A 27,247-nucleotide genomic window follows, 5' to 3' on the forward strand; every position below is an offset into this window, starting at 1 on the left:
CCAAAGATTTTTCGGATAGGCTATCCGTCTCTCCTTAAATTTTCCTGTTATTTATTTATTTGTTTGTAATGTCACGCAAGCTCAACTTAATTAACCCAAACTAAACCAATGTTCTTCCGCAAGTAACCTGTAAGTTTATGCTTCAGCCACTAGAGGTCCAAAAGATGTTACCTCACTGGACAATGTGCCAAATTCAAGAATCAAAGCGTACTTCAAAAGGAAACTGACGATACGGATACAATTTAATGTTGATGTGTTGTCCAAAATACCGTAAACTCACATTCTATGGAAGGCAAGTATCAAAGAATGACAGGAAGATGTTTTTGTCTATAACACACATTACATGACTCGCTAAATGTCATATTAGTGGCTTACTGCACCAAGTATTGTTTTTTATCCGTCTCTAATAAAGAACACATTAGAGTTGCAGCCAAGACAATTTGCTTTACATCTTGCAATATCTCAAGATTTTCCCCACATGACGTCCATTACATAAACATTAACAAAAAGACTGCAGAACTATTCGTTTATTTAAGAACAGGCCCTATGGTGCCATCTGCAGGAGAGACATTATATTACCGATCCGTTTTCCTGTTGCCTAATGATGGATAAATATGAATAACAAAAGTGCCTAATGCACTCTAATACACTGTAATTGCTCTGAAGGTCAGTCCACTATTAGCAATAAGAATGAAAAAAATAGACACAAATTGTGTGCATTTAAAGAATTCAAGTTTAATTTGCCAAAAGTACAGAAGAATTTGGCCCATATATTCAAATGAACAATAAATATGGACAGAGGTAATGAAGCAGGCAGTCTTAAAGCAGACTGATACAGTCAGCAGCAGTCTCCCTGGGAGCAGTAATGTTCATTCAATGTCGCCTGCAAGTCACTTTCTCTCTTTTCTTAACGGATTGAAAAAGGGATGTCCGATGGCCTGCTCCAGGGTGATTCGTTTGGATGAATCATACTCCATCATCTTCTGCAGCAGGTCAAAAAGCAGCTCGTGCTCCGGGGTTTTAGAGGACATGTATTGCTGAGTAAGGAGAAAAGATTCAACTATATTATTTTCATCTAGGCAACCCAAACAGCAATGTGTCTCAATTACATGCTTGGCATCAATGCATCTTCAAAAGTAGTAGTCCATAAGACTTTAAGTATTAAACATGCAGAGCAATTACTGGAGGTGGGCGTGGGGGGGGAATTAATACCAATGGAAAATAAACAGAAAACCAGCCATCAATTCAGAGAAAAACATGCAGTGTTTTCATTCCAAAACCTCTAACATTTTGTACTTGTGCATATAAATAGTCCAAATCGATCAAAAACAACTTGAAAAGCAATAGATATTATACAAACAGTCAGTACCATATTGTTCATAATATAAGACGACCCTTGTTACATCAAAGCGGCCGCTTCAAGGACATTGGCAGGCAAGTGCGTCAGTAAGTAGCTGAAATAAAAAATCATTGGCCTCACTGGTAGGTATGTTCAGATCTTTCGTGTTTTCCAGGGCCTTCAGCTGGATGAAGGCTCAAGTCATTTATTTTTTCGGCTATGTACTGACATGCTTGCCTGTCATTTTCTTCAAAGTGGACACTTTTAGGACCACAGTGAGCTTTACTTTGACGGCATATATATATAAGGGATGACCCCTAATAGTCGAAGATTCGATGCATCGATATGCAGGACCGGATTCGACCACTGATCTAATGGTCGAATCTTCGCGGGTGTTATGAAACGAGGATCATACCATTTTGGCAATATGGGGGTGCTCAATATTAGTGTTATAGAGGTGTCGCGGCGCTGAGGGATCGCCCCTTTAAGGGCACTAAGCTTCGCACCGGATGCGCCGCACCTTTAAAATTCGAACACATACACCGACGGCGGCATTCGACACCTGTCCGCGGCGATTAAATTTATATTTCCCTCAAATCGTGAATGTAAATACTGATTTCATTCTGCTTTATATAATGTTCACGTCTGCCTGGTGTGAGATCCCTGAGTCACAGTGCTGAGCTTCAGTCCGGTGTGTGCGACCCCCTTTAGGCACAATCGGCTTAAGAACGTGCATATAAACGCACTCAGTGTTCTTTTCCTCTCTAGGCAGGTATTTTTTTTAGGTTTATTTATCAAAATGTTCTTTTATATATTTGTGTGATGTTCTGTGTTTCAATCGCGGCTTTTAAATGTTATGAGAGAACGGTTAATTGAATGTGTAGTGTAGCCTAGTTTTGATCACTTTATTAAAAGTGGTGGCTGTGTGCCGTGTGTAAAGTAAAATAAAAATAGTCTTAGCGTCCTGCTGACTAGTGTCCTGTCCTTCCCAACCCGGTCTATGGTTTACACACACATAGATGATTCGACTATCGGTCGACCATAGAGAGATTAGAAAATTCTGCTTCGAATGTGTAAATCCTTAGTGTATATATATATATATAATATATAATAACAACAACATTTGTATCAATAATAATACCAACAGTAATAATAATAATAATAATATACGGCTATGATGATAATACTTTGTATTGACAGTACAATTGCAATAGTAATATCAATAATAATAATAACATTATCATCAACAATAAAATAATGACACATACCTAACACTTACCACACCTCACCTACTTTCTGTGGCAGTGTGCAAGTTTTTTTGTTTTGTTTTTCTCTTCCATCCTTCCTTTTCTCCTCATTCACAGTACAGTTACTATTTGTATGTATGCCTAAACTGAGGTGGTGCATTAAGATAAGGGCGTGGCGCATTACAATCAGCATTTGGTGCATTAAAATCATGTGTGGTTTATGTTAGGTGTTGATTTGATTTAGTTATATTTTAGATATTTATATTATTATTATCACATTATACCAATATAGGAGGCTCGCCACCTTCTAACATCACATTCTCGACACATTATATTTCTTGGCTGTTTGACTCCGCTGCTTTTATCAGTCCTAGGCGGAACACTCGTCTTACTCGTGCTTGGCGCTCCCTATTGTTGCAGTGTATGATTGACATGTAAAAGTTTAGACCAATATAATATATATCAGATGACTCCATTTTTTCAGATGCATTTCCAAGAAAAAAACAACACTGTCTTGTATTCAGAACAATACGGTATTTCCATAGGAGCATAATATAATCAAGATTTGGGGATTTAGTAGTGTTTAGTAGTCAGTTTACAATGATCTTTACCTTTAGAGGTTTACAGTGTTTCCTCACGTATCTCCCTGCGGAGCTGTGCTCGTCCCAGTCCAGTTTGTCATGATGCACATAGCGCCGCTTTCTGACAATGAAACGCAGTCATGCAACAGTCAAAGACAAACCACGTAAATTCAAAAAACATCTCATATCTTCAACAGGGATTTTGCAGGTTTTATGAAGATAAATTTAAGACCTTTTTAAGACCAATTAAAGAGAATGTAAGGAATAAATTGAAGGGAACAACACGTAAATATGTTCTCTAAATGTAAATGTGTTAAGCACACAATTAGCCATATTAGTGATACTTCAAAGTTAGAAAATACAATTCCCAACAGATCTCCATTACTCATTAATAAATTTGACAAAAATTGCTTAAAAAGATTGAGATAAGAAATCTTTGGAGCGTGATTTTATGATTAAAACATTATTAACTTCATTGAAAAGCAAGTCATTTTCATAACAATGACAGATATTTGTACGGCTTAGCGGGATTAAAGAAAAATGCAATACCTTGTTAAATAATGTGATATTTGATATGTGATACAAAATTGCTATTAGTGTGTAAAATCAACTTAAATTATATATATATTAATTAAAAATTACCTAAGAATGATAACATTTCTGTATTTCATATTTTTTTTCTGGGAAAAGAAAGCATCGCTACAACTTGTGAAAGGGACCAGCAGTGTTTTAGCAAAAATGTATGTCTAAAACTTAACATCAAGAACATTGAGGTAAACAAAGACTCCTGAGCTAGGGGTGGATGATTATTTTACATAAGATTACAAAAGATTTACGATTATTTTAAATAAGAACTAAAAACAGTAGTCTTCACATGAATTTTGCACTGATATATAAAGCTACAAATATTATTCAGCCAAGAGCATGGTGATTTTCTCTTGCTCTTTTGTTGTTTGACAGACAGCGGCAGGTTAACTGTATCAGCAGGTTTATTGTATTGGCCCGCTGTCACTTTAAGAGCTCCTATTGACACGCATTCGGCTTCTTTCCCCAACTAATATCGTTCACTTAAAGCAGATCACACGCTTTCAGAGAAGCGGCTTGTGCGCATGCTTCGGTGTGTGTCAGACAGCGAGACTGCAAGGAGTAGTTTTTCACAGATAATTGCACTTAATAACTCTTTTTAACATCAAGCAAGTCACATAAGTAACAGTCATGTGCTCAGTCTATTCTCTGCTAAATCAACCTAAACATACACTTTTGACAATGTTGAAGTAGCCTAATAAAATTCTTCAGATATTGTGCGTCGTTGCAATATGCATATTGCGATATTTCGATAATTTCAATATATTGCACAGCCCTAGTTTTAAGAATAAACTTAGGGCCCTGTGAAATCGGTTTTATTCTTCTTCTTTTTTTTTACAGTTTATTCTGTTTTAATTTTTAATGGTTAAATTAAATTTTACTGACTTTCATTCATCTTCAGAACACAAATAAAGATATGTTTAATGAAATGGGAAGGATTTCTGTCCCTCCATTCTAGGCAACTACTACTTTAACCATTCAAAAAAATCAAAGAGATTGTAAAAAAAATCCATATGAATCAAGAGGTTTATTCAAAATTTTCAGAAGAGACTCGACCACTTTAAATGATGAACAAAAGTCTTGCGGGTTTGGAATGACATAAGGGTGAGTAAATGGCTAATTTAATTTTTGGGTAAACTGTCCCTTTAAGTGTTCTTACCTACTTTTGATTTATTCACCCAAAATTTGACAAATTCCGTGACATTCTGCATTATACAATAAATTCAATTTTTATCAATTGATTCTGCAATTTTTCCATGTTTTCTGCCTCGCAGAAATCATAGGACCATAACTAAATGCCATAATGAAATGAAGACTTTTCTGCTCCAATCCTTAATTTATGGATGGTCAAATTAAGCCGTAAGACTTTTTAAAGACATGCATAAACCTTATTAAATCACGTGTTCAACTCGCATTTAGAAAAAAGCAACGCAAAGTAGTCTCATCCCAATACTGCACCTGGTTTTCTGGAGTAGATGTGTAGGTATGGGGCCTAGAACCTTCTCCATCATGGCCAGATGCTCCTTACTGTCATGAGTCTGAAAAGAGGGAGTTTCTGTAAGTAAGCTGCATTTTAAATCATGCTACAAGCCTTTTTGTACAATAATAATGCTTGTACGCAAAACATCATACCTGAAATAATGTTAATCCCAGATAGAACTCAATCAGGATGCAGCCCAAACTCCACACATCACATGCCTGGTTCCAGCCCAGTTCTGCCAGCAGAGATCAACAATTAGCAATTTACAAAATCATGCCCACATTTTAGTGGATTAATCAACAACAAAGATTCGTGTAAATAGTTCACCCAAAATAACTTCCGGGGCTCTGTAGTGCCGTGTTGACACCACAGAGGTGTGATGCTCATGGTCATAGGTCGCATTGCCGAAGTCCACCACTTTTACATCCAACCTCTTCAAGGTCCTCTCATCTCGCCTCTGTAACATAATGAACATCACAGTCAGCATCCCCTCCTCACTATAAATCAACACTTATATTCTTACAGACATTACACTACTGCTCAATGTCACTTAAACCCCCTAAAACTGCATTTATTTGATTCAACATGTAAAAACAGTAATTCGCTATTTCTAACATATCTATTTTAATACATTTGAATATTTTTCAATTCATTTAATATATTTAAAATTATATAAAGTATTGGTCAAAAGTTTGGACGCATTACTAGTTTCAATGTTTTTGAAAGATGTCCATGTTCATCAAGCCTGCATTTGTTTGAACAAAAATAGAGAAGAAGAAAAAAAACTATTTATAATGGTTTTCCATCTTAATATACTAAAAAATATAATTCCTTCAATGCAATTTATCACCGATTACTCCAGTCTTCAGTGTCACACGATCCTTCAAAAATCAATATTGGAAACAGTTGTGCTGCTTACCTGAGATATATATATATATTTTTCTAACTTTATACATTTTTACCATCCCTTTTATTAATGTAATACATCATTATAGAAGTATACATTTCTAAATATACAAGAATATTTCTTAAAAAAAGAAACCCTTAAAAAATACTGACCCTAAAATTTTGAACTGTAGTGTATATCCTTAAAAAAGATTTCTATTTTAAATAGTGTACTTTAACATTTTTTATTTAAAGAATACTGAAAAAAGTATCATAGCTTAAATATATTAAGCAGCAGCACAACTGTTTCCAACGTTTATAATAAATCAGCATATTAGAATGAATTCTGAAGGATCATGACAGAAATTTGCATCACAGAAATAAATTATATTTTAAAATGTGAATCCATTATTTTAAATTGTAATATTTCACAATATTACTGTGTGTTTTGTTTGTATTTTTGATCAAATAAATGCAGCCTTGATGGGCATTATAGACTTTCAAAACCATTGAAAATAGTAATGCGTCAAAACTTTTGACAAGTACTGTATATTAATAAATATAAATGATATTTTTAATTTATTCCTGTGATGGAAAAGCTGAATTTTCAGCATCATTACTCCAGTCTTCAGTGTCACATGACTCTTCGGAAATCATTCTAATATGCTGATATTCATTTCTTACTATCATCAATGTTGAAAACAGTTGCTTAATATTCATGGGAAAAGGGCAAAAACATTTTTTTAGGATTCATTGATAAATTAACTTCAAAAGACCAGCATTTACTTGAAATGGATATCTTTTGTAACATTATAAATGCATTTACTGTCACTTTTGATCAATTAAACACATTGTTGCTGAATGAAAGTATTATTTCAAAAACAAATACAAATCTTTCTGCCCTCCAAACGTTTTAACGGTACTGATATTTTATGATGATCTTTTACTCACCATCTTGAAGTTATATTTAATGTCATAGTCGGAGTCCACAAAGAGAATGTTTTCCGGCTTAAGGTCAGTATGCGTCAACTTATTTTGATGCAGAACTGATGAAAACAAAGTGAAAAATAAAGTGATTTATCACCATTATGAAATGGATTTAGTGGTTTAAAGGGTTAGTTCACCCAAAAAAGAAATTTAAGTCATTAATGACTCACACTAATGTCATTCCACACCCGTAAAGACATAATTTCATTCTTGGTTGAACTAACCCTTTAAGCACACCTATGAAATGGGGCTTAACAATGATCTTTATCATTTACACATACATATAAACACTCACAGTGCACGGCTCTAAAGATCTGATCTGCCATGAGTCTGATCTGGTTCAGTGAGAAAGGCATGAATCCATTCTCCTTCAGGAAGTCATACGTGCTCAGTCCCAGCAGCTCAAACACTATGCAGACGTGGCCGTGGTGATCGAACCAGTCAAGCATCCGGACACAAGCACTGCAAAGACAAAGAGGTGAGTTATTATACTGCTCCATTTAGTCTATTTCCAAAGTATTTCAACCTTGAAGTCAAATACTCACAATCTTTTTTCGCCATCAAGCGAATTTATCCGCTCAAGCACATCAACTTCTGACATGGCTGCCTCGCGGTATCGCTCAATATTTTTGATGATCTTCAACGCCACTCGTGCACTACCTCTGCAAACAAAAGCACACTAGGTATTAGAGATGCAACAATACAGTTAGTCCACGGTTCAATACCTCAATGTTTAACCACGGTTTTTCGGTTCGTTTTTTTGCTATTCTATTCTTAGGTGACAGGAACAGAAAAGAGTTAAGGAGAAAATGCTTTTATTGCAATACTCTTTCTTTATTTCACTTAAAAGACTTGAAAACCCTTACCCTTAATACTTAAAACTTTACTTAAAAAACCCTTGTACACATTCCCAGTGTTTTCACAAACTAATTACAAACTAAAACCCCAAATTTACAAACTATTCTTTAGTAATATTTTCTATAATTAATTACACTTCTGACTCTTGGTCACAAACTGTTAACCCCTAACTGCCGATTATGCAATAACCATTGCGATCACATTTGAATTCTGTTAATGTGCAGTCCTTCAGTGACTTCTATAACAACCATAAAATCAAACACCAATAGGAGCACAGAACCCGACAATGCAAATAGTGAGAAAACAAGAGACCACAGCTTGCTCTACATTCCCATGTCTTCAGGTCTTTTTTTTTTCCATTTCTTTTTCAGAGAAAAGCCATGATCAAAATTTACACGAGTTTTTTTTTTTTGTTTGCTAGCCATTTCTATCCATTCTATCACCATTTCTATACTGCATGTATTCATTTTACATTTACATTTATGCATTTTGGCAGACGCTTTTATCCAAAGCGACTTACATTGCATTCAAGGTACACATTTTACATTATTATCAGTTCTTGCTTTCCCTGGGAATCGAACCCATGACCTTGGCGTTGCTAGCGCCACACTCTACTGGTTGAGCTACAGGAAAGCACATGATGTAAAACTCTGGATTAAAACTCATGGATTAGTCCAGAGTGTGTTCATTTTAATGTGTCTTGACTCCCGTATAGTCTGACATTAATGAGAATCCCAATGTCATGCGAGATCTCACAGAGTGACATGGCTTACAGCTGGGATCATGTTCGTACAGTCAATAAGGATTATTATGCTTTAGGAGTGAACATTAAGGGTGCTTTCACACCTGCCTCATTTAGTTCGGTTGAATCGTACTAGAGCTCGTTTCCCTCTTTGGTGCGGTTCGTTTGGTCAGGTCTGAAAGCAGCAATCGCACTCGGGTGCGCACCAAAAGCGGACCAAACAAGCGTACCGAGACCTCCTTGAAGAGGTGGTCTCGGTACGATTTCAAACGAACTCTGGAGCGGTTTGTTTGTGGTGAGAACGTGATCCGACCTCGAACAGAACCAACTGCAAAAGTACTGATTATTTTTGGACTGAACCAGCTGCCGTAGTTAGCTGCGCTGACATTGTGTGCATGATATTATTACCTGATAGATCGTTGGCAATATTTTCGGGAAGATGAGCATGTCAAGAGTTAATAATTAATGCACGCCTCCTCTTGAAGTGACGAGCGATGCGCGCTCGCCGTCTGCAGTGCATTAGAGCGTTGTTTTCATGTTGCATCCGCTCTTCATTATAGAAATGCTTTGTTTGCATACTGTGGTAAATACACACCGTGTAGTAGATTATGGCCAGGGACAAAACTGGCCCGCGCAGTCATCTCTTCATAGTGTTATAGTTTGCCGGCTTTGCCTCTCCTGTTGGAATTTTCCCACATGTAAATTCTGACCAGTCGAAAAGCAGTTTAGGAAATACGCCATGGCCAATGAGTGATGTGGATGTTGTCATGTGCCTGCGTTTTGGTTCGTTTCAACTGGTTCGGACCAAAGCAATCAGTGTGGTGTGAAAAGGAACCAAAAAATCTGAAAAATGCAACAATGTATAATTGTTTGCCCTTGGTTCGGACCAAATGAATCGAACTAGAGATGTGAAAGCACCCTAAGATTGCAAACTCTTCATCCTCAGGAATCATGCTTTCTGCAGTTTAGAAACGGTGCATGCTCACAATGGCCCTCATTTATCAAAAGTGCGTAAACCTAATTTCCAGCGTACACCTTGCGTACACCCAAACCCACGGTGACTGAGATTTATCAATATGGACATTGGCGTACGGCACGCTCAAATCCTACGCCAGCTCAGGAGGTGGTGTACGCACGTTTGAGTTAGAGCGAAAGTGCGCAGAAAAACAATTCCTAACACCACAAAACGCACTGAAAAATATATGCTATATTATGACCCACTGTAAAAAACAACAACATTCAGTGTTTATTTTTGTGCAACCTGAACGTCAATGTTTAATTTGTTTGACTTTACCAAAGCGTTTGATTTGTAGGCATATGTGTTCCTCCAGTCGCGAGCCTGTGCGCTTTATCTGACGTTTCAGGCCCGCCTGGCCCGGCAGCTGCGCACGGACTGGGACTAAAATAATTCAGACTGACAAAATAATAAAAATGACCTTCTTCTTTTAAATAATAATAAAACCAATAAAAACGACATTCTTCTTCTAAATAACAAGCGTCATTAAGAATAAAAATCATAATAATAAGAAGAATCTTACAAATTGTCATGTAATTATTCATGTGAATGAATGGTACTCCACATCAGATCATCATCACTATTGTACACCCCAATACATGTGCCGTGATACGAAATTAAATGCTAATTGTTTCAAAACGTGCTGTAAAATAATGCATTGTGATGGTAATTTATCATCCTAACAGCTATATTGAGAAACTGCTGGAGTGCGCTTCTCAATCTCCACATTATTAAGAGTACTCGTAATTTGGGTCCATATTTTGTTTTTGTAGGTGCCTTTAATCCCACTCTTTAAACTCCCAAATAAAACAATTTCGCTTTTTTCCACTTCCCTGGTGATGGTCTCGATGGGCGCGTCTCAATCATCTCACTAGTTCAGTAGTCAGGGCACTGATGGGAGTCAGCCCATTGACTTATGTCCTAGTCAGTGCCCTGACTAGTGGACTAGTGAGATGATTTAGACGCACCCGATCTCCACGTCGGAGAAGTTTCGCTTCTTTGCCGTCTTCTGTTTGTCCATGGCGTAAAATGAGGGTGTGGGGGAGGCGGAGACTTGAATATATAGGGGTGTGTTATTCTAATGACGATCGTTTTCAGCCGCGGAATTTATCAAGGCCAAGTATTGCGTACACCTGGATTGCAGAGGTGCGCACAGCTTCATAAATCAGGCGGTGAGAGGAGTGTAAGCATAATCTTACACCAACATATACACCAGTTTCTACGCAAGATTGATAAATGAGGGCCATTGTGTTTTTATTAGGATTTCGATTAATCGCACAGCCTTATTCAGAAGAGCTTTTTATAGCATCTATTTAGTAAATGTTCAGTCTCCTCCACTGGTCGGTTTGTAAGATGAAAACCTTGTTTTACTTTTTAAAAATGTGCATAAGGTAAACAGATTATTATTAAAAAAAGACCCACTTTAAACCCAATTCAGAAGATGTTCATAATCAAGTATAACTAACAAATTAATTTGGTGTATGTAAATGTAGCAACTGTTATATGAAAAAATATGAATGTCGAAGAAGTCAAATAATCTGGCTTACTTTGTGTGGTCAAGGCACTCCACCACTTTCCCAAAGGCTCCTTCGCCCAGAGTCCCTACAATCTCATCTATAAACAGGGTAAAGAAGCAGTAAGTAACTGTGACTGGAGGATGCAACATACAAAAGCACAGATTTTATAGTACTAATGGGGACTTACTTAAGATCATTCCAATTAAATCAAATTCATTCAGTATAAAATTCTGTGCCAAATTAAAGTTTCACACATGAAAGTTAAATTCTAAGTGATTAATATTAGAAGTCTTCAAAGGTCCCCTTATAACCCCCAAGTGTAGGCTGAATTGTCCCACTAATAGACACAGAACAAACAGTTATATAGAGAAAGGTTTGTGTTCTATACATCTTGCTCTTAGCATGTCTCCATTGTGATAGACCAGGTGACCCTCCTCATCATCCTCAATACTCTTGGTTCTTTTCCTGCGATGACTTCTCTGGAGTACATCATCACCACCATCAAACACCAGTCAGAATCAGGCCCGTACGCATCATTCATTCATTCAGCGAGGGGGGGTTGATGAAGGGGAGGGAGTGATTCGGACCCCCACGCCAGGCCACGGCGGCGGCAGCAAATTCAAATTCATCGCCAAGCAACGGCACAGGGCCACCATAGTGTGTGTTACAGAAGAAAGACATGGCAACACATTTTCAGACAAGAAACAACTTTCTTTGAAGTGCAGCTCATTCTGTTCATGACCCTCAACCAATCAACAAATAGCCATTTCTGCAACCAATGAGTGTAGATCAAGTGAAAAAAAGAAATGAAAAAATTCAACTGATTCCTTGACCACCTTACTGCAAGTATACAGCGGTTGGGTACTATGGTAAATCTGGACTTTAGAAACATTAACAAATGCATAAGCTCAAGTAAAAATAAACAGAATGACAAATTGTTTACCGAGTTTGAGCAGGGACTGGGGTGGCGTGAACGTTGGTGATCTCTGCTGCTGCGGCGACTACGCCCGCTGCGTGCGGACAGCTGGCTGTAATGGTTGCAGTCTTTGTCCCGCACAGTCTCCGCCGCGATGACCGGGTCCACCTGACCCTTATAATTGCCATGCTCCAGACTGGCCTCTCTGGGCCGGTGCTCTCGGCAATCCAGCCTCTTTGAGCTAATGTGACACCTGATGATAACAAACATCACTGAGGAAGAAGACAGCTTTACATCTATTGACAATGACATTTTGACAGCTAAATTTACAAGTGGCTTTTACTTTGTAGCAATTTATCGACCCTTTCAGCAGGGGATAAAGAATGCTGAATCATGATCTGCTGGGTGCTGAAAGCATCAAGTGTCTTCTCGAAAGATTGGAGTTCAAGAACAAGCTATACTTAGAAAGAGCCGCAGAAACAAACTCAGAGAGCAGTTATGAGTGAAAGCGATGCTTTAACCTGTCAATGTTGCAGCAGTAAATCTGTTAGTAAAATGCCTGAGCGTTGTGTTTGATTTAAACAACTTGTGATCCAAATCACAGCTGTCAGCCTATAGTAGAGTAGCAGAACGTTCTGTGTTATGGCCTTCCTGACCAGCAACATTTTAACAGACCAATAACAACCATTTTTTAAATAGATGAATTCTGCATAATTTCTGCTTTAGAAAAACAAATGAAGAGTTTGGTTGCAAAACGCGATAAACGCCATTTTTTGACATTTACATTTTATTATTGGAAATCACTGTTTAGATGTACCTTAATCTATGTGTGAATTGCTGTCATTAATAAGATGTACATTTTAAGCCTCCTACAAAATGTATTTTTTCACAAAACGCGATATCCGCCAGCCCAGTTTCTTTACAACTTGTGATCCAAAGTGCGATAAAGAACGTTCAGGATGCTGCGCGAGCTCAGGATGTCACGCGAGGAGAGAGTCACCGCCGGTGAAGTGCTCCGAGATTGCTCAGTGATTTAACAAAATAGCAAAACAAAAAACATTTTTAAAAAGAGGATTCAATAGGCTAACTAAAAAAGGTTTACCATTAAATTGTTTATACTGTAGGCGAGCTGTCAGTCACGTATAGGCTACGTCACTGATCAACAGCTGTCTGTCAGTCAGAGAATCAAAGCTTCAGAGTCAAGCTTAACGTTATGGATTTCGATGACGGATTGGAGCCGGTCAGGAAGGCATCTTAAGAAAATCATCAAAGGGAGAAGACCAAACGGCAAGGCATTCAGGGGAGCGAAAACATCCAAAGATTTATTTTGGTCATCGTGCGACTGCGAGTAACGTTGGTCTGTGTCATGCGCGCGCGCACACACACACACACAAGCTTTTCTTAATGGTATTACAGTAGAATAATATAGCCTATGGTGGATATATAGCGTTTTGCAAAAAAAAAAAAATTATGTATGTTCTGGCCAAAACTTACAAGGAATCTTATTATTATTAATCAATCTTTGTATATACTATTCCATATATTTATGATGTATTGTTTTTTTTAACCAATTTAAGATGTTTGACAATGTTAAGATAAATATGTTGCAGTTTGGCATGGTTTTTGACTTATTTATGAACTATTTATGGACATAAAATTAAATTAAAAATATCCTGGATTTGAAGCATATTGTGTCCCTGGCCTGCACTAAGCTCAAGTAATAGTTTAATGTACAAAAATTGTGAATGAACTTGACTGTTGATGTCTTAAATAATAATGTTAAATAACCAACATTTCTCAAAATGGATATATCTCGTTTTGCAACGAAACTCTTCAAATGCAGATTATAAATCGTTATAAATAAGTGTTATGCTAACGATAACTATAAAGTTTTAACAATTATTTGAATCCTTTAAGAATAAAAGGCATCCACCACACACCACAGCTAGATTAATAACAACAGAGGAACAATATTGCTAAAATCACTATGAACAATTTTCCTACCTGATGAATGATAAAAACAATAGCCCCTTTCACACATACAGTTTTACTGCAAATTACCGGTAAGAGATCATGTGTGAACATAAATCAGTATATTGTCTGTAAATCAGTTCAGGCAATATAACAGTAAGGTAAGTTGTAACATTAACAGTAATGTGCGCTGTGTGAACGCAGAGTGAAGATTACCGGTATATTCACGTATGAAGTCAGAACAAGCTGATGTAAGAAATCTGCTTTGTGCCAATCAAAGTCTTTTAAACATGATGTGATTAAAAAGTTCTATATGTAAATGTGTGTTAAATTATTATTAACTTTGATTCTTTGACAGTTGTGCCGCATCTCGCAGATTTTTCAATGCGTCATGCTTGAGTCCCAGCCTTCTTTTCCATTCATCAGAACTGCGGCTCTGCAGTTGGGACAGTATTACACGTGTTCTGCTTGGTCATCCGTTATGCCTGTCACTCAGACATCAAAATATGCTGTCCAAATAAAGCACTTCTCATGCCAGCGAATGAAGACAACGGTGTGTCACTTCCGATGACTGACATCACAAAATGTACCAGTATTTTGCTGCTGATGTGTGAAGGCTCTCTTACTGGTAAAAAGATAGAACGCAGTTGCATGTGTCAACCGCATATTTTTGTATTTTACCGGTAAAGTCATTCTGGTAACTTTTCGAGAACACCGTGTGAAAGGGGCTATTGACCGATAATTGGAATCTAGCAATGAAACGGAAGTAGCTACAGATATTTCTTCCATATTTGGATGCATATCGGAGTGTTAAGGTTTAACAAAAAACTAAATATGTAAGGTGGTCACTCGGTTCAACGTGCCAGTTGTTGATTGGATTTTACCAGAGATGAACGCAAGCTTGCAAGGGCATAGTTTAAGCCGACTAAACAATTAGAGATTCCGGGATAATTCACCAGAGATAAGTCATTTTCACCAGAAGATCCAGTTATGACATTTTGACCACATTAAACACACACATTTGTTCGCAAGAAGATCTATAACATGCATTTAAAGGTCCCGTTCTTCGCTTGTTTTCGAAGCTTTGATGTTTACAGTGTGCAATAACATGAGTTCATGTTTCGCGTGTAAAAAAAAAAACAGTATTTTTCACACAATTTACTTATCTGTACAGCGCTGTTTTCTCTGTCCTAAAAACGGCCTGATGATTTCCTTGTTCTATGAAGTCCCTCCTTCAGAAACACGTAACGAGTTCTGATTGGGCCAGCGCTTCCTGTGTTGTGATTGGACAGCAGCTTAGTGCACTTTGCCTGGAAAGGTCCCGCCTCTTACCATAACGGGGAGATGCAAGAGCTGAATGCGCGCTCTTCTCCACGTGGGAGAGCAACAAGACCACGCCCCCTATTTTGCGTGTACTTGTGGGCGGAGGGTTAGTCAACAAACGGTTCTAGTGACGTCATTATATCCCTGCACTTCCTGCTGTAGTCCAAACCGGCCGTTCGCTGTAGGAACTTCTGTTAAATAAAATATCTCGCTTGGCATTGAACTTGGAATTGAATTTTACAGGCATTATTTATGATCCAACAGCAATATTATACACTAACTAAAGTTTGAAAGATGGAATCGCGAAGAACAGGACCTTTAAAGAAGTGTATGTAAGATTGTGGCCAAAATTGGTACTGCAATCACTTTCAAATGACTGTAGAGCGGTGAATCCCTTCTCCCCCTCCCCCTGACTCGAGGTTGCCAGATAGGCTCCAGGATCAGGAGGAACGTTTGTAGCTGCAGCTGTGGTAACTAGAGCAGAGCTGGCAAACCGGATGCCAAAACACTACTGATTTCATGATTGTTTGATAGATGTAGGGCGGAGCTTCAGGCCAAAACACAACATGTCAACATCAACATCAGTTGAGGGCTGCAACAACAACTTTTATATGACAACATCCTGGCCGGACTACTACTATCGTCAGTGATAGAAGTATTTGAAATTAACATGATTTCTTAATGTCTAGTTACATATCAGGGCCTTTTTATGATTAATTGAAATACATTTCTTACATACAGTTCCTTTAACGCTAACTTTAGTGGCAAGTGTTGGGCAACATAACCCTTTTACACAGAGATTCCAGAAAAAAAAACTGATATTGTGTCCAGGGATTTGTCCTGGGATCATTTGATTTGGGTTCATCCACACTAGGCTTGCCGCAATAGTTGGTTAAAATGAATAAAAGTTAACTGACATAAAATAAAATTCCCATCAATTAACCTGATTTACCAAACTAAAACTGAAATAAACAATTAAAACTACACACATTTTTAAAAACAACAAAAAGATAAATTATTTTTGACTAAAATAAAAATGACAGCAGAAAATATCAAAATTATTTGAATTCAAAATATGCATAAAAACTATAATAGTATCTCAGTAATGCCAAAATATGTTTATTATATAGCTCTGAAAAAAATGAAAAGACCACACTGGTAATGTCCCTCCAGTGTCTGTGATTTATCTCTCGAGAAACCACGCTCATGCATTATTTTCTGATTCAATCATAAAATAGCACATCCACTAAGCTGGCGAATGATCTCAGGTTTAGGGCCATCACTACGACACACCCCTCACAGCATTGGTCCTGCCTTTTGTTGATTGATCCCGGCAATGTTACTCGGTCCCCATCCTGGGACGTGTTTGCGTTCACACAGAAGGCTCTCTAAAAAATTTGAGGCACTTTTCTGGGATCAACACTCTGTGTGAAAGGGGCTTTACAGACGTTTTGCTTGTGTGGTGCTAATATATAGTTTTCATTCTTGGAGTGAACAAGACTTTACAAGCACTCAGTTTACTCTGCTACTCTGTTTAAAAAAAACACCCGCCAAAAAGTATATTTCTCGGTTGTTTAAGTTGTTTCAACCTGTTAAAAGTTTAGCTGAACAATTAAATCCATGTTAAAAGATATTACTTAACTTTTAACGATCAATGAAATATCACCAATTAGATTTAGTGACAGCAGTGTGGGCAGACATTTAAAACTTCATAATCTAACCACATAAATTTTGCATGCCCCACTTGCAGTCTTAATGACAGAGCTATTTTACATTAACAGGATTCTCTGAATTGCAAGCAAAGATCAGGAGCCTCTGACAGGCCCGATTACAGCACTTGTCACCCTGGCAATTTGTCTTTGAATCCAACATGTTACACTACCTCATGTAAAGCACTGCAGACATGCAGGATAAGACAACAACAAATCTAACTGCACATACTACATTGATTTCATATCTGTAAAGTGAGTGAGTCTGTCTTACCTCTCGTATGTTTTATAGTGATGGGTTCGCCCGGGCTGCCGCTCTCTTTCCCCGCTGGGCGAGCTGCGCTTCGGTCTCTTATGCACCTCCACCCTCTCCTCCCAGCTGTACTCCGCGATCCAGCCTGCCGGCGACCGCATCCGCTTAGATCGCCGCATCTGACCACACCAGAATAGAAAAAAAGGTCCAAGTCATAAAAAAGATGACAGGGAAACAGTATCCCAGGACATTCCCTACACCCCGCTGGGTTGTAAAATTCAAGACAGCCGAGGTGATGCCAGCTCCCCGCGTCAAATCTAGTTATTGAATTTCATGTTGCCGGGTTGTTGCAGTTGTTTTGACTTGTTAAAAGTTGAGCTGAACAGTTTACCATGGAGTTACACAACTTATTTACAAGAGATTGAACAGCACTAATTAGGTATAACGTAGTTGCTCTTAATTAAGGTTTGGCCTAACACTTATCCAGGCACATTGAACGTAATGCCCAGCAGTAAATGCAGAAATAACTTTACATGTGATTGATTATAATATCAATAAAATCAAATGTTTGTTTGTTTGTTTACGGTCGCAGTCTTAAATTTAATTTTTGGTTACCTGGTGACAAAGAGCTAATCTCTCTCGCGCTAGCCGCCACCGCCCTTCCACCTCTAAGTAATGTAAACAAACCTAACTGTTACTCGAGTTACAACGCAAGACGACCATACAGTTACTGTATAATATAAATGTTAATGTTAGCGACCAGAATGCCCGCAAAGTTAATTGTTTATCAAAAAACAACGCTTCAAATCGAGTGTTTTTGTTCGAGTGTTTTTCTTATGCGGCTAACGTTAGCCAGTTAACGTTAGCATCTAACGTTATGCAAACGCAAGGCACTCGGACTATTCATCACCGCAGCCTACCCTTTAAAAGGGAACTCTTCTGTTACATATTTAAAATTAAAATGTACTAACCTTTCACCTGTTACTTTCAAGTCGTAAAATAAGACACTTTGCTTTCCAGACTGCACTCCGCCACCGTTTATGACTTCAGCCTTACGTTAAAACACCACTTCCGGTGGCGAGGATTTCTGGGTGAACACTCAACAAAGCACAAGTCTTCATGTATCGTTATAGAGTAAGTTTGACGATATAATTTAAATATTTCTTTATTATTATCTAAGGCTTTGTCTCAAGAGACGTTGTCTCAAATAAATAAATTAAAGTTTAAAGATGATTATACACAATATAACAGTAGCCTGAAATAACTAGTTTTAAGTCCATTTAATTAAACATTCGGCTGTCTTTGTGGCAACTTTGTCCTCTCGCCTCCTCTGCAAACTCTTCTACATCTTTTAATTTATAACAAGATTGAGGAAGACAACTTTTTTGTTCTCATTATTATACATCTATTAACTATTATTCTGTTTTCACCAATGAAAGGACATAATCATATTCATAATCCGCTGTTTTACAATTATATGATTATTCTTCACTTGACAGTTTAAAACACCGAATGAACACAATACTGTAAAAATCATCGTATGCTCTTATGTATTCATGTATGTATTAGCCTACTGTCAGGGTTTTTAATTTTCAGGATTCTGTAGACCTCTAGGGTTCCATGAAGGAACTGCAGCGGGTCTGATATAGGCCAAAAAGTGCAACAGTATCTGTCTGCAACCTGCAAGACTTCAAGTTACGCCCCTGTCTTGCAGGCCGCAGACAGACCCATCTCAAAAAGTGAGAGAATTTTCTTTAAAAAAATCGACATTCCCAACAATAAAACAAATGATCTTGTATTCGACACATAATGTTATTTAATGTTTTTTTATTATCATGAAGAGCTAAATAAAAATTTAGCGGGTCCCCGGGATGACTGAAAGTCTGGGTCTTTGAAACCCCTGGATTAAAGAAATTCTTGATTATGTTCAGAATAATTCAAACATGTCTTTCTACTTTGCCACTATCTATAGATGACTTGCTTTGTGCCTGATTTATTAACTTAAGTTATTGCCCGGCCACTGGCCATGACAACTAGTTCTCTGATCAGTCCCTATGGTATTCTAACTCTTGCAAGGCATGGTAATAAAACCTCCTAAAGCACAACACTGCCTTTAATGTGTTTTAACATAGTGATCATTCCATTAGGACATGAACTGATGAAGACTCAACTCAAATAAAATTTTGAACTTTTTACAGTAAAAGGGCCCCCCTTTTAGTGCCAGATGACATCACATTTGTCATGTTCTTAGGATATGATTTACATGGATAGTTCACCCAAAAATGAAAGTTCTGTAATGAATTACTCACCCTCATGTCGTTCCAAACCGGGAAGACTTTCTGTACACTCACTGTACACAACTACCTGCCGCTTCAAAAATATTCATAGAGAGATCATAAAACTATGAATAGCTGTTTAGTCAAAATTTTCTGAAAAGACTATCACTTTATATGATGATCACATTTAACACGAGAATTAAGTTCAAACGTGCTACATAACATGAGAATGATGCTCATTGGTTCTTGCTAAAGTTCAAACGTGCTGCTTAACATGACAATGAACCTCATTGGTTCTTGCTGAAATCCAAACGTGCTGTGTAACATGATAATGAACCTCATTAGTTCTTATGGAAGCTCAAACATGCTGTGAACACGAGAATGAACCTCATTGGTTCTTGCTGAAGCTCAAACATGCTGCACATGAGAATGAACCTCATTGGTAAGTGAACATGCTTGAGCTTCTGTTTACCGCAACTGATGTGTGCATTGATGAATGTTTATATGTGAATAAAAGCCTAAATTCCAATGTTTATCATAAAAATTGGACCAAACCATTCAATGAGTTTTACAATCTCTTTATGAACTTTTTGAAGCGTCAAAGATGTCAATGGTGGGACGAAAAGCTCTCAAATTTAATAAAAAAAGATCTTAATTTATGTTCTAAAGATGATCGAAAGTCTAACTGGTTTGGAACGATATGAGAGCGAATAAATTACTAAAGACTTTTAATTTCTGGGTGAACTAAACCTTTAAATTTTACGCTCCAACTTTCCTGTTCATAATCACCTTGACTGAACAATGAAAAATAACTATTAAAAAAAAAAAAAATTCCACTATCATAAACATTTCACTTCCTCAAATATCTATTTGACATTTTACTGCAGTATTTCGCTACATTATGCAGTTTTTTAACACTTTATCCTTAACCACTTGACTTTTAAGTTTTAACCCCAAGTTAATCTCCAGAATAAGAGGGTAAGATGCATTTTCCTCATGAATCAGGCCACAAAATCTTATCTAAACACATTTAATGAAGAGCTATGCTCTTCTTTATCAACATTTGTGAGATTTAGTCCATAAAAACTGTTGTGTCTGGAAAATATTGATCTGTGACTGTATTATGTTGAATCAGATCAAATGTTTTTGTGTCTTTCTTAATGAGGGATTTGATCCAGAAGAGGACTGGGAGTATGTCATATGGTCAGATGAAACCAAAATAGAACGTTTTGGTAAAAACTCAACTTGTCGTGTTTGAAGGAGAAAGAATGCTGAGTTGCACCATATCTACTGTGAAGCATGGGGATGGAAACATCATGCTTTGGGGCTGTTTTTCTACAAAGGGACCAGGAAGACTGATCCGTGTAAAGGAAAGAATGAAGGGGGCCATGTGTCGTGAGATTTTGAGTAGAAACCTCCTTCCATCAGCAAGGGCATTGAAGATGAAACGTGGCTGGGTCTTTCAACATGACAATGATCCCAAACACACTGCCCGGGCAACAAAGGAGTGGCTTCGTAAGAAGCATTTCAAGGTCCTGGAGTGGCCTAGCCAGTCTCCAGATCTCAAGCCCATAGAAAATCTTTAGAGGGAGTTGAAAATCGGTGTTGCCCAGCGACAGCCCCAAAACATCACTGCTCTAGAGGAGACCTGCATGGAGGAATGGGTCAAACTACCAGCTACTGTGTAAAAACCTTGTGGCGACGTAAATAAAATGTTTGACCTCTGTCATTGCCAACAAAGGGTATATAACAATATTGAGATTAACTTTTTTATTGACTAAATACTTATTTTCCACCATAATTTACAAATAATTTTTTTTGGGTGAATTTCTGGATTTTTTTTCTCATTCTGTCTCTCATAGTGTACTCAAGTGTACCTATGATGAAAATTACAGGCCTCTCTAATCTTTTTAAGTGGAAGAACTTGCACAATGGGTGGCTGACTAAATATATATATTTTATTTATATACAGTCTATTCTAAATAAGAAATATAATTTTTAAAGTGTCATTAAAAGGTATTATTAAAATACTAAATACATAAAGTGTCAATAAAATACGAAATCAACTTTATTTATTACCCAAAATGAAAATTATTTGAATAATTTCTCATGTCGTTGGACACCTGTAAGACCTTCATTCATCTTCAGAACACAAATGAAGATATTTTTTGGGTCATGTAGAAGGAAGGAGAAGTGTTGCTATCATCGGAGTTCACATCCGAGTTCACATCCGAGACCACGGAAGACAATAACTTGGCGGATAAAGTCATTATTTTGATTTTTTTTGCGCACAAAAACTATTCTTGTCGCTTCGTAACATTATTATACAGCCACTGTAGTGAGATGGACTTTGTAACGACGTCTTTAGTGCCTTTTATGGGTCTTGTAAATGAGAATCTACTGAATGCCAATGGAGGCCTATTTGAAGCCTTTCTCAGCCATGAACTTTCAACAAAAATATCTTACTTTGAAGGTGTTACGGGTGTCCAACGACATGAGTAATTAATGAAATAATTTTCATTTTTGGGTGAACTAACCCTTTAAAGGGGCTTCTGAGAACATTAACAAAGTTGAGTTGATTCCTGTCAGGTGACATTTAATCTTTAAGACTATACAGGTCCTTCTCCAAAAATTAGCATATTGTGATAAAGTTCATTATTTTCCATAATGTAAGGATACAATTTTTACTTTCATATATTTTAGATTCATTGCACACCAACTGAAATATTTCAGGTCTTTTATTGTTTTAATACTGATGATTTTGGCATACAGCTCATGAAAACCCAAAATTCCTATCTCAAAAAAATAGCATATTTCATCCAACCAATAAAAGAAAAGTTTTTTTAATACAAAAAAGTCAACCTTCAAATAATTATGTTCAGTTATGCACTCAATACTTGGTCAGGAATCCTTTTGCAGAAATGACTGCTTCAATACGGCGTGGCATGGAGGCGATCAGCCTGTGGCACTGCTGAGGTGTTATGGAGGCCCAGGATGCTTCGATAGCGGCCTTAAGCTCATCCAGAGTGTTGGGTCTTGCGTCTCTCAACTTTCTCTTCACAATATCCCACAGATTCTCTATGGGGTTCAGGTCAGGAGAGTTGGCAGGCCAATTGAGCACAGTAATACCATGGTCAGTAAAGCATTTACCAGTGGTTTTGGCACTGTGAGCAGGTGCTAGGTCGTGCTGAAAAACCAAATCTTCATCTCCATAAAGCTTTTCAGCAGATGGAAGCATGAAGTGCTCCAAAATCTCCTGATAGCTAGCTGCATTGACCCTGCCCTTGATAAAACACAGTGGACCAACACCAGCAGCTGACATGGCACCCCAGACCCTCACTGACTGTGGGTACTTGACACTGGACTTCAGGCATTTTGGCATTTCCTTCAAAAATTTTTGGGTTTTCATGAGCTGTATGCCAAAATCATTAGTATTAAAACAATAAAAGACCTGAAATATTTCAGTTGGTGTGCAATGAATCTAAAATATATGAAAGTAAAAATTTTATCATTACATTATGGAAAAGAATGAACTTTATCACAATATGCTAATTTTCTGAGAAGGACCTGTAGAAAGCAGTTTTGTTTGCTATTAAGGAAATATTATAAACTGGGTTAAGAAATCTATTATTTGTACATTATATGCAAAACATAAATACAGTACATTTTCAGGTTGCATTTTGTTCTCTTGTTGGCAGTGTCAGATGAAGTGATTGACAGATTTACGTTCTTATCAGTGATTATTTAAGCAAAGCAAAAGCTTCTATGTAGATTAAAAAACGAGGGCTGTACCACTAAGTTTCCTACTGCCTTCCATTTCAGTTCCAGTAAAAAGATGAACCTGTCATGAGATGAATTGTGTGCATGCATGCGAAGGAGTCTAGTGTGTAACTTGTGTGTCTGACTAGTTTCATTTTCAGAAGAGCCTTCGCTCAGCACAAAACCGTGTATCGTGCATATTGACACAAGAGGAGAGAAAAGCTCTTAGTGATAATTGGAACTGGCCAGCCACTGTGCAGCAGGGGTCAGAACGAGAAACCAGATGGCCGAATTCAAATCACACATTCCAATAGGTTTGCAGCAGTCAGAAAGTCATTTAAGAATACACAATCTGTAAAAGAGAAATCTGACAATGCAAATTTGACTCATACTTGTTGCCAGATTTTTCTGAATAGGCTGCTGCCGGAATGAGCTCTGAGCCCTGGAATTAAGTTAGCAATTTTGCATGTTCCATTTTCCAAAAGTCTGTGGGGTTTTCGAATGGGTTTTAGTTTTTTGGTTAGATTTTTTATTCTGCAATACAAAGTAAACCAGTAGTACCCCCTTGTGATTTTTCAAATTTTTATGTGTCTTGCGAAAGGCTTTTTCTAACAAGTGAGTGGCTAAATGGACCACAGGTTCAGGGACATTAAATGCCATGACTGCTGATGACTGTGGAAAAGTCATCATAGGGTCAGTTGTTCAAAATGTTTGGAAATCCCATGTTTTGGTATCCAAGATCAGGTAATGAATTTTACTTTTCTTTCAAAGCAAAATTCAGTTGATCAAATTTTTCAAAAAACTACAAAAACTTTACAAAAACGTTTCAGTTGATCAAATCTGGATTACTAGTCTTAGAAGAAAAGGTTCTATATAGAACCTTAAAAGGTTCAATCGGTGCTACGTATTTAGAACCCCTAAAAGGTTCTCTATAGAACACTTTTTAAGTGCCAAAAGGGGTCTTTCTTGTCATTATAGAACCTTTTTAGCATAAAAGGTTCTTTGGAGTTGAGTACACTTCATTAGGTTCATTTGGGGTTCTATATAGAACCATAGGGTTCTTTTCTCAACTCCAAAGAACCTTTTATGCTGAAAAGGTTCTATAATGACAAGAAAGACCCCTTTTGGCACTTAAAAAGTGTTCTATAGAGAACCTTTTAGGGGTTCTAAATATGTAGTGCTTTCAAGATTCTATATAGAACCTTTTCTTCTAAGAGTCTAATGTCCCTAAAGGGACATAGTGATGGGAAATGACATGAGATGGGGGAAACATATTTAAATGATTTACCGTTTTCTCAGAAAAGTTATATGTTGTGTTCACCCGAGAAACTTTGCGCTTGCTTCCAATGCATATTTGACTGGGTCATCTCTTATGATTGTGCCAATGACTATTTTACAAAGTGTGGTTAAAAAAAAAAACACTTAAATTACAATTTTGTTTGATATTTACAGCTGTTTGGGGATTATTTTATGGCGCCAAAATCTCTTTTTTACTTTACTGTAGGCTATCAAAAGGCTTAATAGGTAGCCTTTTTGTAACTTTAGTAGCTTCTAATAAACGGTTAATCAAGAGCAAAATAATAAATATGCGTGTGCACAAATATAATACAATGTGATAGAAATGTGTATTTTCAAAAAAAACATTTTAAAGTTTTATAAAATGTTTGTCGCTGAAATCCACACTTCCGAATAGTATAATCCTTTTTTTTCTTTTTGATCAAAAGTATCACAATCTTACTAAAAAGGTCTGAACAACACAAACTGATGATCTGATCCAGATCAAGATTGGATTTTGTGATTTCAGAATCCTTTTTTCTTTTGACCACTTACTTTTCATTTGATCCAATCCAATAGCTGAAATCTGACCCAGGTTTTGCTATTCAGGATCAGGTAATCTATCTTACTTCTGTGATGGTTTTCAAAGCAAGATTTGACTCGATCACCCTGATCTGGATACACACTTTTTAAGATTACCAAATCGGGATTAATAGTGCTCCCCCTGGCACATGGTGATGGAAAACTATATGAGATGAGGGGAAAAATCATTTATTTTGCGTTCTTTCAGAAAAGTCTGTGTAGCGCTCACCTGAGAAACTATACAGTCGTGGTCAAAATTGTTGGTATCCCTGGGAAATATGATCAAATATTGCTGTAAAAAATAAATTTGCATTGTTTATACTTTTGATATTTTATTAAAAAATTCTCAAAAATCTAACCTTTTCATTAAAGTAAAAGAATTGAAAATGAGGGGTAAATCACATTATGAAATAAATGCTTTTTTCCAAAACATGTTGGCCACAATTGTTGGTACCCTTTTATTAAATACTTTTTGCAACCTCCTTTTCCCAAGATAACAGCTCCGAATCTTCTTCTATAATGCCTGATGAGTTTGGAGAAAACCTGAATAGAGATCAGAGACCATTCCTCCACACTGACTCTCTCCAGATCCTTCAGAGTCCCAGATCCATGCTGGTGCTTCTTCTCTTCAGTTCAGCCACACATCTTCTACAGGGTTCAGGTCAGGAAACTGGGATGGTCATGGCAGAAGCTTCATTTTGTGCTCAGTCACACATTTGTGTGTTGATTTTGATGTTTGTTTTGGATCATTGTCCTGATGGGAGATCCAACCACGGCCCATTATAATATTTCTAGCAGAATCCATCAGGTTTAGATTTTTAATCTTTTGGTATTTGCTAGAATCCATGAGACCATGTATCTGAACAAGATGTCCAGAACCTTCAGCAAAAAAATAGGCTCACAACATTAAAGATCCAGTGGTATTTTTAGCCGTGGGCATGGGGTACTTTTTATCCCTGTTTGCACCAAACCCATCCTGTAGATTTGCTGCCAAAAAGCTATTTTATAGTTTCATCTGACCACAGAACCAGGTCCCTTTTGACTTTCCAGTCGTGTCTGACAACTGAATATGCTGGAGTTTGTTTTGATGAGCGAGGAGGATTTTTCTTGAATCCCTCCCAAACAACATGTGGTGATATAGGTGTTGTTTGATTTTTTTTTTAGGCTTTCTGACCCCAAGACTCAACTAATCTCTGCGATTCTCCATCTGTGATCCCTGGGGAGTCTTTGTGCACTCAAACGTTCCTCCTCGCCGTGGATTAGGACAATATACACGCACATCCTCTTTTAGGCAGATTTGTAACATCTTTAGTTAAATGGAGCTTCTTAATTATTGCTCTGATGGTGGAAATGGGGATTTTCAATGCTTTAGCTATTTTCCCACAGCCTCTTTCTATTTTGTGAAGCTCAACAATCTTTTTCTGCACATCAGAACTATATTCTTTGGTTTCACTCATTGTGATAAAGGATTAAGGGAATTTGGCTTTTATGCCTCCTTATATTTATACTCATGTGAAACAAGACATCATAGCTGGACAATTTCATGTTCCTTGTCACCTTGGTGTGCTACAAAATCTAAATATTAATGTAAATATACTTCAGAGATATTTTATTTATAACAAATTCTAGGGGTGCCAACAATTGTGGCCAATGTGTTTTAGAGAAAAGCATTTATTTCATAAAGAGTAAAAGGATAAACAATGCAGATTATTTTTTTTAAAGCGATATTTGATCTTATTTACCAGGGGTCCCAAAAATGTTGACCACGACTGTATATATATATTGCTTGCAAATAACTTTCGGTTCATCTGGTTCATCTCTTATAATTGTGCTAATATAGATAGTTTACAAACAGTGATAAAAAAAATAATAAAAAATACCCTTTATATTAAATATTTTGGTTCGATATTTAAAGTGGTTCAAAATCCCGTTGGTCTTTTGTGAAGT

General features: G+C 37.1%; 1 protein-coding gene across 1 annotated transcript; it reads right to left on the bottom strand.

Annotated features, from left to right (window-relative positions):
* Positions 1-710: 710 nt before the first annotated feature.
* clk4b (CDC-like kinase 4b) lies at positions 711-18,504 on the bottom strand. Its single transcript, XM_067423016.1, has 13 exons — positions 18,380-18,504; positions 17,430-17,587; positions 12,180-12,405; positions 11,625-11,715; positions 11,267-11,333; positions 7,650-7,766; positions 7,400-7,566; positions 7,069-7,163; positions 5,560-5,689; positions 5,385-5,467; positions 5,211-5,290; positions 3,198-3,288; positions 711-1,037 (listed from the first exon to the last, which is right to left on the bottom strand). The coding sequence occupies exons 2-13, from the start codon at positions 17,585-17,587 to the stop codon at positions 891-893; spliced, it is 1,452 nt and encodes a 483-aa protein (XP_067279117.1). The 5' UTR covers positions 18,380-18,504; the 3' UTR covers positions 711-890.
* Between the last annotated feature and the right edge of the window lie 8,743 nt (positions 18,505-27,247).

Source organism: Pseudorasbora parva, chromosome 18 (assembly GCF_024679245.1).
Source record: "Pseudorasbora parva isolate DD20220531a chromosome 18, ASM2467924v1, whole genome shotgun sequence".
Taxonomy (NCBI): Eukaryota; Metazoa; Chordata; class Actinopteri; order Cypriniformes; family Gobionidae; genus Pseudorasbora; species Pseudorasbora parva.